The sequence below is a fragment of the Centropristis striata genome, chromosome 15, assembly GCF_030273125.1.
Source record: "Centropristis striata isolate RG_2023a ecotype Rhode Island chromosome 15, C.striata_1.0, whole genome shotgun sequence".
In the NCBI taxonomy this organism is placed as follows: domain Eukaryota; kingdom Metazoa; phylum Chordata; class Actinopteri; order Perciformes; family Serranidae; genus Centropristis; species Centropristis striata.
This window is the reverse complement of record NC_081531.1, coordinates 26,526,031-26,543,623: the sequence shown is the minus strand read 5'-3', so window position 1 is coordinate 26,543,623 and position 17,593 is coordinate 26,526,031. Positions and strand designations below refer to the sequence as shown.

At 36.3% G+C, this 17,593-nt stretch overlaps 1 protein-coding gene across 1 annotated transcript in view; it reads right to left on the bottom strand.

The window, feature by feature from the left end:
• Positions 1–16,895, bottom strand: part of hyou1 (hypoxia up-regulated 1) — a 31,540-nt gene extending 14,645 nt beyond the window's left edge. Inside the window, exons 1-11 of the mRNA XM_059351215.1 lie at positions 16,699–16,895; positions 13,354–13,429; positions 11,042–11,135; positions 8,525–8,603; positions 8,209–8,363; positions 7,203–7,279; positions 6,915–7,096; positions 5,727–5,842; positions 2,517–2,703; positions 2,150–2,284; positions 377–459 (exon numbers count right to left, since the gene is read on the bottom strand). Of these exons, the coding sequence (XP_059207198.1) occupies positions 377–459; positions 2,150–2,284; positions 2,517–2,703; positions 5,727–5,842; positions 6,915–7,096; positions 7,203–7,279; positions 8,209–8,363; positions 8,525–8,603; positions 11,042–11,135; positions 13,354–13,423 (1,178 nt within the window). The 5' untranslated portion in view covers positions 13,424–13,429; positions 16,699–16,895. The remainder of the gene's footprint in view (positions 1–376; positions 460–2,149; positions 2,285–2,516; positions 2,704–5,726; positions 5,843–6,914; positions 7,097–7,202; positions 7,280–8,208; positions 8,364–8,524; positions 8,604–11,041; positions 11,136–13,353; positions 13,430–16,698) is intronic.
• Positions 16,896–17,593: the final 698 nt, after the last annotated feature.

Below are 17,593 nucleotides of genomic sequence, written 5' to 3'. Positions count from 1 at the left end.
AACATGGGTAAAAAATAACCCACATTCATTTCCCATGTTATTTCATGCTGGCTGTGTGTTTCTTTGCTCTAACTTTTGAAATCAATATATTTTTAATGATTGAATATTCAAAGTATTATTTAAATATCCTGTTTTTTTTATTACAACGGATCATTATTTAAATTTTCCCTTCATACTTTATAAAATATTTTTTTCCTCAAGTTAATTGAGGAAAACCTGGAATACTCAATGATGAAATTAATTTATTGCAATGATATGAAATATAAAAACTCAGTCGGGTCACTTTAGACCCACGTTGTGCATCAAAGGTTTAATGTAACACATCAAGACAAATTGTGAGTTGTCGATTGGGGTGAGAGGTGTGATTGACACTTACTTGCCAACAGCTTTGAGCAGCACTTCCTGAACCTTGGGAACACGGGTGGCACCACCGACTAAAATCACCTGCTCAATTTCATCCTGTCGGCAGATATATGACAACTCAGATTCACAATGGAAATACAAATATCAAGTAAATTAACTGGCAGAGACTATTATGATTCAGAGGGCTATGAGGCAGGTATAATTACAATATCTAGCTTCAACAAGGAGCTGGTGTGTCAGTTAAACTGTCTTGAATTAACTTGTGATATAAGCTTGTGTGAGACAAGGAACTCCATCTGGCGTTGCGTTAAGTAAAGCGTTATCTGCATAGACAGCTGAAATAAATCACACAGATACAGTTCCTATTGTAAGCCTGCGTTTTGAACATATTAACTGCACGTTATTTGTATAATCAAGGCTCCCTAGTCACTTCACCTCTTAATTACATGGAATCCTATTTGATCTGGAACACAGATCAGTGACGGACGAGGGATTTATTATATCGTAAAGAATATTACTTGTTTGTTTTAAAGGGGACATAAGAATACTAACTACTAGTATCCAAGATATTCACATCAGAGGAGATTTCTGCAAGTAACCTGCAATTGGATGGCGAGAAACTGTTCATCAGCAAAAAGAGATTTCATTACAAAGGAAAGCATTACATCCCCTGAATGCCCTTACTTCAATAAAATGGCTACTTTGGGGGGCTAACATCACAAGTGAATAAATGAGGCCAATTGAATCCACACATTTATACTGAATAAGAAAATGCATGATGTTTGCTCAAAATACAAGTGTGAATGTATGTAAAGAGGAGACTCTTGGATACCCACAGAACCTATTTTCATCTTGAGGTCAGAGGTCAAGGGACCCCTTTAAAAATGGACAGCTGGTCCCATAGTGCACCCAAACACATGCGGGAGTCGGGATAAAAATCCTTTGATGTGCACAAAATTTGGTGGGATCAACATCTCATTTATCATCAATTTCTTGGGACCTAGAAAAAATTGTCCATGCTTGATAACTGTTATTTGCTGTGTATGACTCATTCCTACATTTCTTGACTCCAAATGGTTCAAAATGCACCTGCTAGATTCTTAACCAGAACAAACGACATATCCTCCTGTTCCAGCACTCCTGCAGTTGGCTACTAGTGAAATACAGAAATTATTTAAAATGTTAGTATTTGTTTTGAAAGCATTACATTTTTTTTTTTTTTTTTTTTTTAATTGGTTGTTGGTTTTTTAAATTTCCCTAACCTCCTATTTTAATATTTCATCTTATTACTTGTTTCTTTACTTTCAAAATGTGATAGAGGTAATTCCAGATCCTTCTCTGTTCACTAATACTATCTGTACATATCCTGTACATTTGGTGGAAAGACTCCTGTAAATTTATTAGAGCTCCCAAAGCAGCTTGAAGGTCCAACGCATGGAAATAATCCCACATGTTTGTTTATTTCCCTGTACTGGAGCATGTATGTGACGTAAACGCGTACGTGACGTGAGCAGATCTGAGCAGAGTTTTGTGTCTTGACAGTGTAGACGGACACGCTACGGCGGAGCGGATTACAGTTTTACACTCTGGAGGGTGGTTTCAGATTTTTTTGTGTTTTTAAGCCCCAAAAACGCCGTCACCGTCTAAACGAAAGGCACTTCCCATAAAATATTTTGTCATTTTTACCAACAAGCGTCCTGGTGTAAACGGGGCCTGAGTCTAGCTTTTCTGTATCCTGCATCTGCAATGACCTACAGATGTAATGCCATGTAATGAGAATACTAACCAGCTTCATCTCTGCGGTGGTGAGGGCATCCTGCACTGGGCCAGGCACTCTTTCAAAGAGATCAGCACAGAGCTCTTCGAACTCAGTCCTCGTCACCTTTGCTTTGAAGTCAATGTCATCCATCAAACCTTCCACCTAAAAAAAAAAAACACCAGCAACATTTGCTTTCACTGCAATGGCACTGCATACAAAAATTAAGACCTGGACAGAAGTCTGTGTCCCTAATCTGATTAAGCAGAAATACCAGACACTGCAATACTTAAAATAATACTAATAATAAGACCCTAAAAACAAAGAATTTAAGATTTAAAATCAGTCTTAAATTTTGAGAACTTTAAATGTGCAAGATTAATGTTCCTGGACTCACCTGAGCCATGAATTCCACATTTGCACTAAGCACCGTCTTGAGCCTCTGAGCCTCTTTGAGGAGCTTGGCCATGGCCCTGTGGTTTTCCCTCACATCTTTCTTGGACTTCTTCTGCTCGTTAAACAGTTTGGCCAGGTGGTCCCGGAGTCGCAGGTCCATTTCAAAGCCCCCCAAACCACGGTCAAACCTAGAGCCGGAACAAGAGAATCACACCTTAGTCTTAGGACTGAACTGCTCCTTTAAAATGTGGTTTTGGTGGTTTCAATTAGCTGACAAAATTAATAAAAGATACAAAATCATAGTAGACAAAAGGTAAATAAATATGTAATAGTTATCAGAAACAATACACATACGCAAAAACAAATAAATAGGAATAGTCTTATTTTTATCTATTGGAAATGTATGAATTGGACATGACTCGAAAGCAGAGTCTGTTGTGGGTTCAATGAGCCAAATGGTATTTATGTGTGATGTTAGTCCCCCGTCAAGGTTGTCTGGTCTACTGTTCCTTAAGGTCTTGATGTCAAAATGGTATTCTAGTTTGTTATTTGCTGGAAAAACGTATGGGATATAATTGAGCATGGGGATAGGCCACAGATACTCCAGTCATAATGTTCTCAACACATACACACTTTCACAATTTTAATAAGAATAAAAGCAGCAGAGTGAGCGGATGAGGCTTTTCTAAATTAGTAAAGGTTCTCAAACATGCATTATCTGAGACAGATGCAGTATTTTTGGTAACCATGAATGATTTGTTTGGTAAGACATGGTGAGTGAGGAGGTTTACAAGATGGTGACCTGGTATTTGAACACAGTAAAATGTATTCAAATACCAGGAAGTACCACAGTTGAACCCGCCCCTGTCTTTCCACTGCAAACGGCAGCAAATAGAGAGAGCAGACCAGCATCAGCGGACCCGCCTATTGATATTCAGGGAGTGAAACTGAAAAGTGCTCAGCCCACAACTGCCAGCTAACAACCCAAATCGAAACTCAAGGCAAAACCACCATGGAAACTTTCTCACCTGTTGCCGTTTCCTGACTTCAAGATCAGAGCCTGACAAGCATCACCGCGATTGTATTGCATATATTTTCACTATATGCATCACTGTTAACTTCAGATTTATAAGACTAAGCTGGGTGAAGCCAGGAAACAATAGGTGAGCTGAACTAAGTTAAAGCTGCCTCGTGATACTGGATATTGTGCATCTAGTTTTGTATTTGCCTATACACCCAACACATGTTAACATCTGCTGTGTACAAAACAAGACCATCATTGCACAGTCAGACAGCACAGCTGTGGCAACTACCTACACTTCCTTCATACATCTGCTCTTCGTATGAATCTTTTGGTTTTCTGAGTTTCAGACAGGATTAGGGGCGCAACAACAGAATATAGACAAGCTACAAAATGTCTTGGAATATGTGATGCATTACTTCAGATAATATTATATTACTAAACTCTTAAAACTTAGCCAGAATTAAACTCCCACAAATTAAAATTTCCATATTGACAATTTTGCATGTGTCTGAATTACAGATGCACATAAAACGCTGGACTGCTGTTGACCACAACACTCAATGTAGTAAGCTTTCATTTGGATGAATCAGGCGGCAACCTCCAGGTCTGAGCAGGGAGGCAAATGTCAATGTCAGCAAAACTGAAGCACGGTTAGGAAATGTGAAATCTTTCAGCTGCCCTGATGACTCATGCACCCTTTTCTATTTCCACTCTCCCTTTAGTTACTGAAACTCATCTTCATGTCCTCACATCACCATAATAAATACAGACCTTATCAAATAGATCAATATATGTAATAAAGTCAAACTCACAATATGTAGAAAGTATGACTTATAAGCATTCTAATTGTTATCATAAAATGTTATATTGACAATCACATTTCATAATAATGATGCTCGATGATCGATTAAAATGTTATTCCATCAGTTATTTCTATAATAACCGAGGTTATAGTGAACTTCATTTTTATTGTATTGGATATTTTATTTCTAGGGCCGGGACTTGATAAAAAAAAAAAAATTGAATTAATTAGAGGCTTTGTAATTAATTAATCGAAATGAATCACATTTTAAATATTTGACCTGAGAACAGTGAGAAGTAATTTTTTTCCACATGGATTTTTAGTATACCATTGAATAATGACTGAATACATAAGCTTAAGCAACAAAAATATTGTTACTTTTTGTTCAAGTCCAACAGACCAGTGCAATTTTTGCCATCAAGTGTAGCAATAGCATTTTTAGAAATATAGGAGTGTGGGTTGGGTGTGGGTCCTTGTACTCGGAGTCGGGCTAACGTCCAGGCTAGCAACTACGTTAGCGTCCACGCTAGCTGCTATATGTTTTGCATTGAGGTGATACTTGAGGCTGGATGTGCTGCAGTGATATGTGAATTCCTTGTTGCATAGCAACACAACCATGCTCTTATCGACGCTTCCATCCGTTGGTTTTTTGTAACAAAATGTCCCATCATCCACGGGGCCAACCAAAGAGTCTCATCAGCTTCTTCCTTCATGTTCACTGTGGTTTGTTGTTGTCTGAACTCATCAACGCTAGTTGGTGCTCCAGTATAATCGGTCCGCCTGAAACTCATCCAGTGAGAAACGTTCCGCGGTGCAAAAATAAGTGTGATTAAAATGAGTCAGTTTTTTTAATGCGTACATTTTTGTGTAATTAATTCATCTTAATTAACGCGTTAAAGTCCCGGCCCCATTTATTTCATAATGGCATTTTTTATTTCACAACTGTACATTGCTGTCTCTCTCTGTCTCAACCATTATGCTACTTTTACAACAATGTAATATGTAAGCATGTGGACTGCATTTAAACTCAAGCTTGATTTAAAAGCCTCAAAGTGGCAAGTTGTTTTCTTGTTTGCATGTCCCGTGAAGCGTAGGCTCGCTTATGGGAGAGCCTGACATGCAAATTTTATCATTTGCGGCTGTTCTGACTGACTGCTAGGCGGCTTTCACACTGGTGAGCCATGTGACAATTACGTGCCAGGCACGCAGCTGACAACCTGGCAGATAAACTACTTGATGCAGTGGAGACTTGGGGACTCGTGTTCACAACAATGTATGCAATATCTTGGCTGCTTACTGTCCCAAACGGGTGAAAAGAGACTCAGTTGCATGCTCTAGTTGCAGTTGTGCCATCATGAGGGAAAGACTTTGGCATTTTGACTCACCCGACACCACGGATCTGTAACTGGGGCTGGGTGCCAGCCTCCTTGGTTTTGACTGTCTGATAAGTGACGATGGTGGCAGTTGTGCTGCCCGAGCCCATATCATAAAACATCACATTCTGAAAGAGAACAACAGTAGACAGAGCAAGATTCTTATCAAATACTTGTCTGGCAAATTGTAAGAAATAGCTGCCAATATTCTAGATTTTTTGTCAACAAATCTCATGAAGATTCAATTCAACAATGTCTGTCTTTACTTCACTCCGTCTGTGGCTTTCAGCTTCAAGCCTTTGGCTCCTACTAAAGACGTAAATCTTTACATTTGGCTTACAAATATTTACTACAATGACGCTACACAAACATCTATTGTTTGTGAATGTAAGATTAAGTCAAAATAAACTAGTGTATGTGTTCATAATAATGAAGGAACATGTCACCTACAGGAACAGTCTGATTCACTGTTGGCCAAAAACACATCAGAGTTCTATACTGCCCTACAAAGTCTAACTGCAGTAACTACATTTTTGGTCGAAATTGAGTTATAACTAAAAATGAACTCCTTTATGTCTGTTTTTTCTTGTGTCAAAGCTTTAGATTTCAATTTTGCTTTATTTCAGAGAAATAACACTGTGATACAGTGTAGCCTTGTATTTTAGTTTATTTGAAAGGGAAATTATTATCTATATAGTAATTAAGTAAAAAAAAGTGAGATACAATTATATTTAGACTAAAATATAACATTACTTTATAATATCTAATATCTGTGTATTAGTCTAAAATACACAAATCTTTGAATAGAATTCTTAAACACTTAGTTACACTTAGTTAGTGTTTGTACATTACTATTAGAACCTTTTACAGCAAAACCAGAGTGCAGTAACTACATTTTTGGGGTCAAAGGTCAAATAAATCATCATGATTTTTGAGCATAAAAAATCATCAATACCCGTAGAAATAAGTGTTGTATCACTTACCTACCAATAACCGATTTGGGCTGTTAAAACACATTAAAAAACTTTAAAGCAGTTTCTCAGTTTAACCCTTTGCCTAGTTACTGCAGTTAGACTTTGTAGGGCAGAATTGGTTACCAAGATACATTCTGTTACCTTGGGTCTGATCATGGGATTTGCTGACAGAAAAAAAAACAAAGTCTAAATTCTTTCTGTGTAGAGACTAATGCTGAATGTGCACCTTCACTACGTTGTCGATATCTTTCCTCCTGAAGACTCCATAGTTTAAGGCCACGGCTGTGTTGTCGTTGATGAGCTGAAGAACCTTTAGACCGGCCATCTGTGCAGCTTGCAGGACTGCCCTGCGCTCTGCCTGGTTGAAAAAGGCTGGGACTGTAATTACTGCATCTTTGATTGGTTGTTCTGCGAGTTGGAGAGATTAGGAGGAAAAAAACAACTAATTAATACGGCATGTTGAACATGTCATGTTCAAATATGTCATGTAAAATTTTCCACAAGCATTATCGACCTGCAAAGTCCTGAGCCAGTCCACAAGAATAATTGAGCACCATCCCGAGGAGCTCCTCAGGGGTGTACTGCATCTCTCTGGCAGAAAAACAAACAGGAAGCTAGATTAGATTCCCTAGTCATGACAGTGTTGTGTTTCTTTAAAAAAAAATCTATACTATTGATCATCATTTCTACAAAAAAATCAAGTACAGTATTAGGAGGTGCTCCGACAAATTTTATAAAACTTGGAATCCCATTCTTTCCCTAATAGAGTCCATTTCATCATAGATGATTAAGACAGATGGTTCTAATTAACATAAGTTGATATAACTTTTAAATGGCCAGTAATTGTTTTTGGTATGTTGATTTGGTGGTCAAACTCTTGGCACAACATATACAAATGGTTATAGCTAATTTTTATTTATTTTCCCCCCCAAGCATTCTGGATCCCTCCTCTAAATTACCGTTTTTATTTTATTTTTTTAAATTGTATTTTTTGATTTGTTTACTTGGCTACTATTCACCCCTCCTTTTTTATTTGAGGGAGAGAGAGTTGTGTTTGCTCATTATCATTACTATTTATTGTTTTTTGCTTATTTTATGTGAATGAGACTCTCTAGTTCGGGGTAAAAGAAAAGGGGGAAAAAATGGGTGAAATGTATCCTTACTGATTGAAATATGCATTATGTCTTGACAACCCAATAAAGATATACATGGAAAAAAAAAATCTATTGATCATGCTTTAGGTGGTCCTCTTGTATTGAACTCTCCATAACAACTGCTATAGTATCCCTGAAGGTAGCTTCAGTACCTCATCAGTCAAGTTATTACAAAATATCTGTGATGATTAGTGGTGAGAAAAGTATTTTCAGTGGTTCAAATTATAACAAGGCTGATAATCAGGAAACAGCCTGATACAGCATATCGCAAATACATTTATAAATAAACAGACAAATTAATTCATGGAGCATTATTGTATGATAGGGAATTGAACGAACAAAGCAAGGGGAAATGAAGAGACTCACTCAGAGTTTTTAAAGTAAGCCGTGCCTCTGACTGGGTCCTCCTCCAGCTGGTGCTCAGGGAAACGTTTCTGGTACAGCGCCACCTGGAGGTTATTGTGCTTTTTGCCCAGAAGACTTTGGAGGTGTCTATAAACAGTTTTGGGGTTCTTCACCGACTGAAATGTATTCAATATGACTATTAATAGCATACAAGGAAAATGGCAATATCATTTTTGAGGTAAATTACATTCTTAAACTATACAGTCCCAACAATATTCATCAGATTAGGTTGATATTCTAAGAAACTTAATGCAAGACATTTTAGAAGAAACCATACCACTCCTAGTGCACTGTCTCCCAGAAGTCTCTCATTTTCCTTCAGACATACAGCTATGGGTGTCTTCCGCCTTGACTCCCTGAAGAAAAAACAACAGACAGTGTTCAAATGGGAAATATAATGTTATGTAATCCAGCATTCAGACCAATATTGTTAATGGTCTGAATGCTGGAAACATTGACACCTTTGTTATTCTACTGCCCAAAAATATATATAATTACTTCCCATTAAAACCTTTTTTTAAATAGAGTAGCTTGATAAAAAATCTGAAAAAGATATTTTACATTTGCTGACATTTTCAAATTTTTTACTCTTTATAGATAAAGCTTAAATTTAAGTACTGCCAGTACTGACACTGAGATCCAGGTACCTGTACCAGTAGCGGTTCAATGTGAGTGGTACCCAATGCTGACACATGCACAGTTTCATTACTGATTGCTCTAAAGCTCTTTTGGGACCTCTGTCTCTACATACTACTATGCTTAAACTATACATACAGTAGGGCTGCACAGTTAATCAAATTTTAATCGTGATCATGATTTTAGCTACCACGATTAAATTAACCTGATCATCGGCGATATTTCCATTTTAAAATGCGGCTCTCCTGCATATCTAATCAAACACTTTCTACACCAGTAGTCCACCAACCACCAGGGGGCGAACGCAAAGATAAGGTTTCATGTAGCTGCCTCTATAAATATAAATAAATAAATAAATAAATAAATAAATAACGAGCGTCACTACGTGGACTGTAGCATTAAGGGTGTTTCCACTACAGTCCAATACCCAGAATAAGGCGGGTCTCACCCGCCGAAACGCCCCTAATTTGACAACAAGACGTGCCATTTTTAAAGCCGGCGAAGCAGTGTTGCCTACTTAGCAATTTTGTTGCTATATTTAGCGACTTTCAGACCCCCTTAGCGACTATTTTTCAACAAAGTGGCTGGCGACAAATCCTGTGACTTTTCCTGGTGTTATTGGAGACTTTGAGACTCGTTTTTGCTGTTAATGGCCAGCGGCTCGTTAAGTAGAGTAAGAACGGGTGGAAGCGGCACAGTCCTCCTGCAGCAGTCTTTCCCAGCTGCAGAGCCGGAGGGTATGTTAACCCCTTAGCTTCCAGTCTGAAAATTGCTAACAGGCTAACAGTTAGCTCTGTAGCAGTACAGTGTGTATGTGCTGCTGCTGCAGGAGGTGTTCACTTAGCGATCTCTGTTTGTTTACAACAAGCACCAGACACTAAAAACTGTTCCTAATGTTTGTTTACAAGTAGTGCAATAAAAATACAGATGTTTTCCCTAACACGATGAATAATTGTGATTAATAATCGTGATTACAATATTGATCAAAATAATCGGGATTATCATTTTGGCCATAATCGTGCAGCCCTAACATACAGTATTATTTTACACATGCTATACATACTTCACACTATACAATATATTCAGTACTGTACTACAAATATTAAACCATCTAAAACACACACCAGTATTATACTACACATTCTGCACATACAGATATATACTGGATATATTATACATACTAAACTGTATGCACAGTACTACACTACACATGCTGTACATACTATAATATACATACAATAGCTCAATCTACTGCACTTGGTATACATACTATACAGTATTACCCCTATAATAATTGTACAGACCATCCTATTATGAGAGCTCAACATTTCTGTTGGCTCTACATAATAGTCTTGCCTTTCCACCGTTCCATCTCATTTCAATAAATGTAAATATACCAAGTCAAGCGTAGATCCACCAATGTGCGATTGCATTCACATTATGGAGGTTTGTAATAGACAGCTCCCAGCCATAAGCTGATAAATATACAGAATGAACATCATATCATATGTTCTTACATTTCTCATTTATAACTTTCATAGTTTCCGAAATATTCAATGTTGTTTTTCCCCTATTCAAACACACACATTACACATTTGTATAGTCTTACATGGATTTTAAAAGCAATCTACTCTTTCATAGTTTAAGTTAGAAAATCAATTAGAACTTTAAAATGTTCCAAATCTTTCAGACAAATTAAATATTCAACATCCCTTAAAGCTTGGTAAAAATGCTTTTGTATTGTGTATTGTAAGGAATCTTCTGAGCCAGAGTGGAGAGGAATCAAACTGACCTGAGCCTGAAATAACAGCACCTCAGACAAACTGCCCCATTGACACTCAGTGAACTGAGATCAAAAACATATCGAGGGACAGACAGTGACGGTTTTGAAACCTGTTCGAGTTCTCACAAATTCTCCTATATACATTCCCCATGCATTGTCTGGTAGAGCTGTCACTGGTGCCAAAAATCAAGTTGGAACAAGTATGAATTGAAAAGCGATTTGGGGGTACCGTCTCCTTTTTTTGTCCCTATTCTCTCTTTGGATCTATCATAATGTAGGCATGAGACACGCAACTTCTTGGGGAACTTGGTATGGGTAAGCAAGTCCTGTACATTCATTGTTCCATGATCATGACAAACACTCAGTTATACTTACTTGTTGAGGACAATTTCCATTGGCACACCAGGTTTCACAATTGCCATCTTCATCCACTCACTACCGAGGTCAACTGACATGACAGCTACAGTCACTGCAAACACAAAGAGTGTGTTATAGAAAACTGGTAAGGCAGACAGGTTACAACAAAGACTGAGGCTTACAAGAGTTTCATTATCAACCTAGCTTATCTTTTTCCAACCACTGATCAATAATATATATTATTGTAAATAAGTCTCCAAACTTTTTGGATTGTCTTTTCTCACGAAGTCGACATAATTATCTGACAAGACATGCTACTGGGGGAGGTTTACTTTGTGTTAAAGAAATCTGTCCTGTTCAGAGCCAACTCCTTGCCACTTTATATTGTATTAATAGATTCCAAAGAGATCTATACATTTTTGCTTAAACAGTTTCTTTTAATGTTGCAGCTACAGAAGCTAAACTGTATGGGTGTTTGTATAAACAATCTTTCTATCCTGTGAGACCACTTTTTTTCCTTTACTAATCTTTTATTTATTTTTTTGGTATCTGTTTGTATGTTATGCTCTTAATTGTACCGTACAAGTGTTGCGTCATGTCTTATGATACATGTTTGTCAACGTCTGATTGTATATGTGTTGTGACTGTATAGATGGTTGTTGTTGTTGTTATGTTGATAATCTCGGAGAATGGACAATTTCATTTTATGTTTGGACTCCAGGAAGAATAGCTATGCTAATGTGCTGGTGCTAATGGAGATCCAATAAATAAATAAAATAATTAATAGCTGTATATACTCATTACTGTGGTAGAATTGTAAAACTATGCTGCAGAAAGTCAGTCTGTCTTTACCAGTGGGGCTCTTGTGATTACAAATGTACAATATATTGCTCAGGAAATAATTGTGATAAGATATTGTCAATTTAAGACCATTAAATACTACTGATTAGATAATACAACACTCGTGCTGAGACTACTCTGGTAGAGCAAAAGCCTTCAGTGCTGTTCTCTGCTCTTCTTTTAATGAAGAAATTGTCTCCAATTCTGATATAACACACATATAAACCATGCCAATAGCTCCTCACAGGGTGCTGGTTGGTCACAATCTCATATCGTTTGACTCAAATGCATGACTTGGGGCCTGACAAAATGGATTTGTGATCTGCAAGGTAAGGAAAAGCCTGCTAAAATAATGGCATTATGATGGTGGCATATTCTTATGAAACCATACTGCCCTACCAAGCCTAACTGCAGTAACTACATTTTGTCAAAATTGAGTTATAACTAAAAATGAACTCCTTGATGTCGGTTTTATCTTGTGACAAAGTTTTAGATTTCAATTTAGCTTTATTTCAGAGAAATAATTATATAAAAACCACAAAATCCAACTCAAAACCAAGCAGTAATTGCACTTACCATGGTCTGCTTTGGATATATATACTAATTTAAACATAAAAATAATAGAAATTATAAGTTTATTTGAAAGGCAAATTATTATCTAGATAGTGATGAAGTAAAAAAGTGAGATAACATTATATTAAGACTAAAATATAACATTTCTTTATAATAAGTCTAAAATGCAATTTTTTTCAAAATCAATTTGAAATTTTTTATCACTGAGAACAAAATATAAAAGCTGAAAGAAGACAACAACATTATAGTTACTGCACTCTGTTTATCATTACTATTAGAACTTTTTACAGCAATGCAGTAACTACATTTTTGGAGTCAAAGGTTAACTAAATCATCATTAATCAGATTTTTTAGCATAAAAATGACATCATCAATACATGTAGAAATAAGTGTCATATCACTTACCTATCTATAACCCATTTGGCTGGCCAGTTAAAACATGTTAAAAAACGTAAAAGCAGTTTTTCTCAGTTTTACCCTTTACGTAGTTACTGCAGTTAGACTTTGTAGGGCAGCATACACACATGTAAACAGAACCCTGCAATATAGTTTGATATATGGACATGGCCTCCAATAAGTTTTGCTGAGCTCAATGTCTATATTGTAATTATTGTGACAGGTCTATTAAGCAGTTCTCTCTCTTTTCAGAGTGAGAGTCAGAGTCAGATTTTCCTTTATTGTCACTGCACAGAGTAACAACTACTAGTACAACGAGATTAGCCATCAACCCGTCCAAACATATACTTAAAACACACATACAATACGACAGAGGTGGACAGGACAAGGAGACAGATGAAAGAAAAGAAATACAGCACAACGTGAGGAGAGGAACTTTTGGTTAGTTTGGTAGCGATGCTACTACAACCAGGACTTCATATTAGATATATGCTGATATGCATATGTTTATGGATCATTACCTGTTTGAGAAGGCAAGATTGCCAGAACGAGGCAAAAGAGAGCAACCAGCGCCAGCCTCTTCCCCCCCATTTTGAGCTGTAAAGACAAACAAATGAAACATTTATATAATTTACTAGGAATACAGCCATTCAATCTTTTCAGTGTTTAATTAATAATCTTTATTCCTCAATGAGTGGAAGTAGAGCTGAATGATTTGTAAAAAAAATTGTGTGATTGTGATTATTTTGACTGATAATTGAAACTGCGGTACGATTCATGATATTCTGGGGAATGATCATTTTTGCTTTATTATTCTCATTTAAACTGAATAATCTATTGAAATGATGAAGGTGTATTCTTTTTTTCCTGGAAGGATTTGCATCAAACTTTTTTTTTTTATTCAGCCAGTAGAATACAAGCTGTCTAAAGACATCTCTGCAGCTCCACACTACTGAATCCAGAAGTCTATTTGGACGCACAGTACTTTAACTTTATCAAACACTGTGCCTCCTGGGACTTTGACATTGCACTATCCAGGGGTCGGCAACCTTTACTTATAGAAGAGCCATTGTCTACGAAAACAGAGAAAGAATGTTGGAATGGAGCTACAAACCTTATATTGGACCTCACAATGAAATAAACCACCTATTAAGTCTAAATTAGCCTACCAACATTACTAATGGGTCATTATGAGCATTTATTAATATGATTTTGTCAGAATTCAGTGAGCAGCCAAGTGCCTATGAGAGGCTGGAAAAGACAAGAAATATCTCAGGACATTTTGAATCAAAAGAAGAAATGTGAATGCGGTCAAAAAAACAACAGTGGACAGCTGACAGCTGACAATGGAGAATTGTGTCCTTAATATTTGCAACAATATCATCACTTTTTATCCTATCAATTTTTATTTTTTACTGTCAAAAGCTAGCATAGAGAGAGAAACTCAACTAGACTTGAAGTTGGCAAACCTTCGAGTTTTATAACTTTCATAAGCTATGATGCACTTTTTAGTTGACTAAAATGTTAAAAAAAAAAAAAAAAAAAAATGTAATGCCAGAAATAAGCTACAAGTTTTTTTTTCAATTCAAGAATACAAACACACTATTGAAAAATGAAACATTAAAATGTAAAGAAATAACAGTTTCATTTCGTATAATTTTTCAAAAATAAAATTATCAATAATGGAAGTCACTGGGCTCATTCTATTATTTTTAAGGCAACATCTGACTTGATTTAAACACTTCTTTCATAACATTATGAAACAAAATGTAACAAATTTTTTGCATTATAAAAAAAATTTCAGCACTGATTTCAGATCCAGCTATTTGAATCAGTATTTCCCGATTTCCAATATTAGCCATCCCTATGATAACTAAATGGATTTCTACAGGTCCTAACCTTGTCCATATTCTCCAAGGCTACGGCTGGGCGATATGGACCAAAAGTCATATCCCGATATATTTAGGCTGAATATCGATATACGATATATATCCTGATATTTTTATGGCAAAGTGAGAGCAAATGTTCCGTTAAAGTTAAAGCCAAATATGACATGTCACATGTAATGAAACCATTTATTTAAGTGAACATAAATACTGTATAACAACAGGAAAACCCTTTTTAAAAAAAAAAAAAAAAAAATCAAAGCTCCATAAAGTGCACATTTAAATAAAAAAATATCTTATGAAATAAAGCCTATGAATTAAAATAGGCCAATCTTTTTATGAAAGAAATATATTTATATGAGAAAAGAATAATGAACATTACAAAATAACTAAATATTACAAACCCTAGTAACGGCAGCGTCTATATATAAAGAAAAAAAGTTGAACTATATGGATATATGCGATATGGTCTAATTCCATATCACATTTAAAAATATATCAATATATTTTTATATAGATATATCGCCCAGCCCTATCCAAGGGTGTATAAACTTCAAGTCTGGACCTCATTCCACACACCCCCACCCACCTTTGTACATACACCTTCCCTCTAGAGAAGCTCATTGTCCAGTGTTGCTGCCGGTCTTATATCCTTACTGGTTTCAACACTAACTGGTTGCCATACTCGTCTGTGCAGTTGTGTTCTGCCTCAGTTAGCAGATTCCTCACATATTTAATAAACATTTAACTGGCGATTTCCAGGTCGCATCTCCATCTACTGTGGATAATATTGTTGTATAAGTGAACACTACATCACAGCCACCTATACATAAAAAGAAAGCATTAAAATATAATGTATGCAAGATCGGTTAGAGCTGGATTAGAATTCACTATGACACAATTTAATTGTTCATGAACCATCACCTCTAAAGTCATGGAAAAAATGATTAGACCACCTTGTTTTCTTTAATTTCTTGTTCATTTTTAATGCCTGGTACAACTAAATGTACATTTGTTTGGACAAATATAATAATAACAAAAATAGCTCGTAAAAATTAAATTGAAGAGCTGATATCTAGACATTTTCCATGTTTTTATTGATTATAACCAAAATCATTATCAAGAAAACCATGTTAAATGTCTAGATATCAGCTCTTAAATTAAACTCCTATCAGCTATTTTTGTTGTTATCATTATATTTGTCCAAACAAATATACCTTTAGTTGTACCAGCCATTAAATGAACAAGAAAACAATGAGAAAACAAGGGTGGTCTAATCATTTTTTCCATGACCGTATATGTTTATTTAATATGTGACGAATCTGCTAACTGAAGCAGAACACATCTGCACACATGAGTTAGTGTGGAAACCAGTGAGGACACAACACCTTTGTTGCCCTTTTCATTCATTACCTGGGAGCAGGTGCAACCCAAAGGATCTGAGCAACATGATCTCCCTCTTGAAAAGCAAACCCAGCTGTTTCTGTGAACCTTTTCTCCCAGCACAAAGACAAGGATATGCAGAGCAATGAATACACCTGATCCCACTAATAGAGCTGTACAGGTCAAACACGTGGCATTAATATCATGGTCATGTTTGATGTGAGCTAAAGCTTCACTATCTACAGGAAAGCACTCTGCAGTCAGAGGAAAGTAAGAGTTTTAATAGAGCAAATTAACACTTTAAACTGTGTCTCTGATGAAGTGTCTATAGGTAAAGTTGCTGCTGTGCATTAGCCATGTAGCCAAGCTGGTATACTTACTGTTCAGCGGTACACCGTTAGCCATTAAACAGCAACTGGGCAATGGCCCAAATAAACACCAGGGTTATCTGGTTACATTTTTGGATGTTTCCAAATAAAAAGATAGTACTATTGCCATGAAGGAAATGGCTGTGACATAAGTTGACAGTTAGTGTTAGCTAGCTCTCTGTGTACCAAGCATCACTGTAAAGCATGACTGTCCTGTACATTAACTCACCTTTCCTCAGCCGGCTCTAATGCAAGTGATGGCAGTGCTTCTCCGGACGGGCTTTCGGGTTAGTTTTCCTGGCACTGCCTTGATCTAGAGCCTCTTTATACTTACACTTGGTGGTTTTCAGTTCCCCATATTACCGGGTTTGCTATTAGCAGTCGGGCCGAGAACGCGGCGTCCTCTCATTGGACCCACAGAGCCGCTAGAGGAAATACATGTCAAGTTAACAGCAACACACAAACTGTTTCCGGCTAGGGATTCATACACACTCTAATAGGTGTTTTATTTTTATTTTCCAATTATCTTTTTATTTATTTTGTAAAATTTTAGTAATGTAACGGACAATCAAGGAAATAAGGGAATAGAAAAAACAAACAAACAAAAACAGTACAAAACAAACAACAACAAAAAGAAAAAAATACGCCAAATTAAATCAAATCAGTCCATGGTCACAGATCACAGTTCATCCTTTATTCTTTTTATTTTTTTTATATAAAAGGATCCCCATTAGCTGACGTCAAGATGACAGCTAGTCTTCCTGGGGGCAGACAATAATTGTTAATAGAGTACCACAGGCATTAAAAAACTCAAGTCATCATAAAAATATATAAAAATGAAAAAAATAAAAAAAATAAAAAGAAAGGATTATACAGTCTTGTATCACATAGCCCAACCACACTCAAATAAATTTGATGATATAATTAAGGTGTTGACATCAAATACATTCCTAATCTTTTTTTAAAACCAGCTTTTCCCTTAGTTTCACGAACATCGCCTGGAAGACTGTTCCAAAGGGCAATTGACCTATCAAATACTGACAAATTCAAAGAGACAGTCTTAGGTAGTGGTAGAGTAATTTGTGAATGTTATATAAGCATGCCAAACCTTATTATGGTATGGT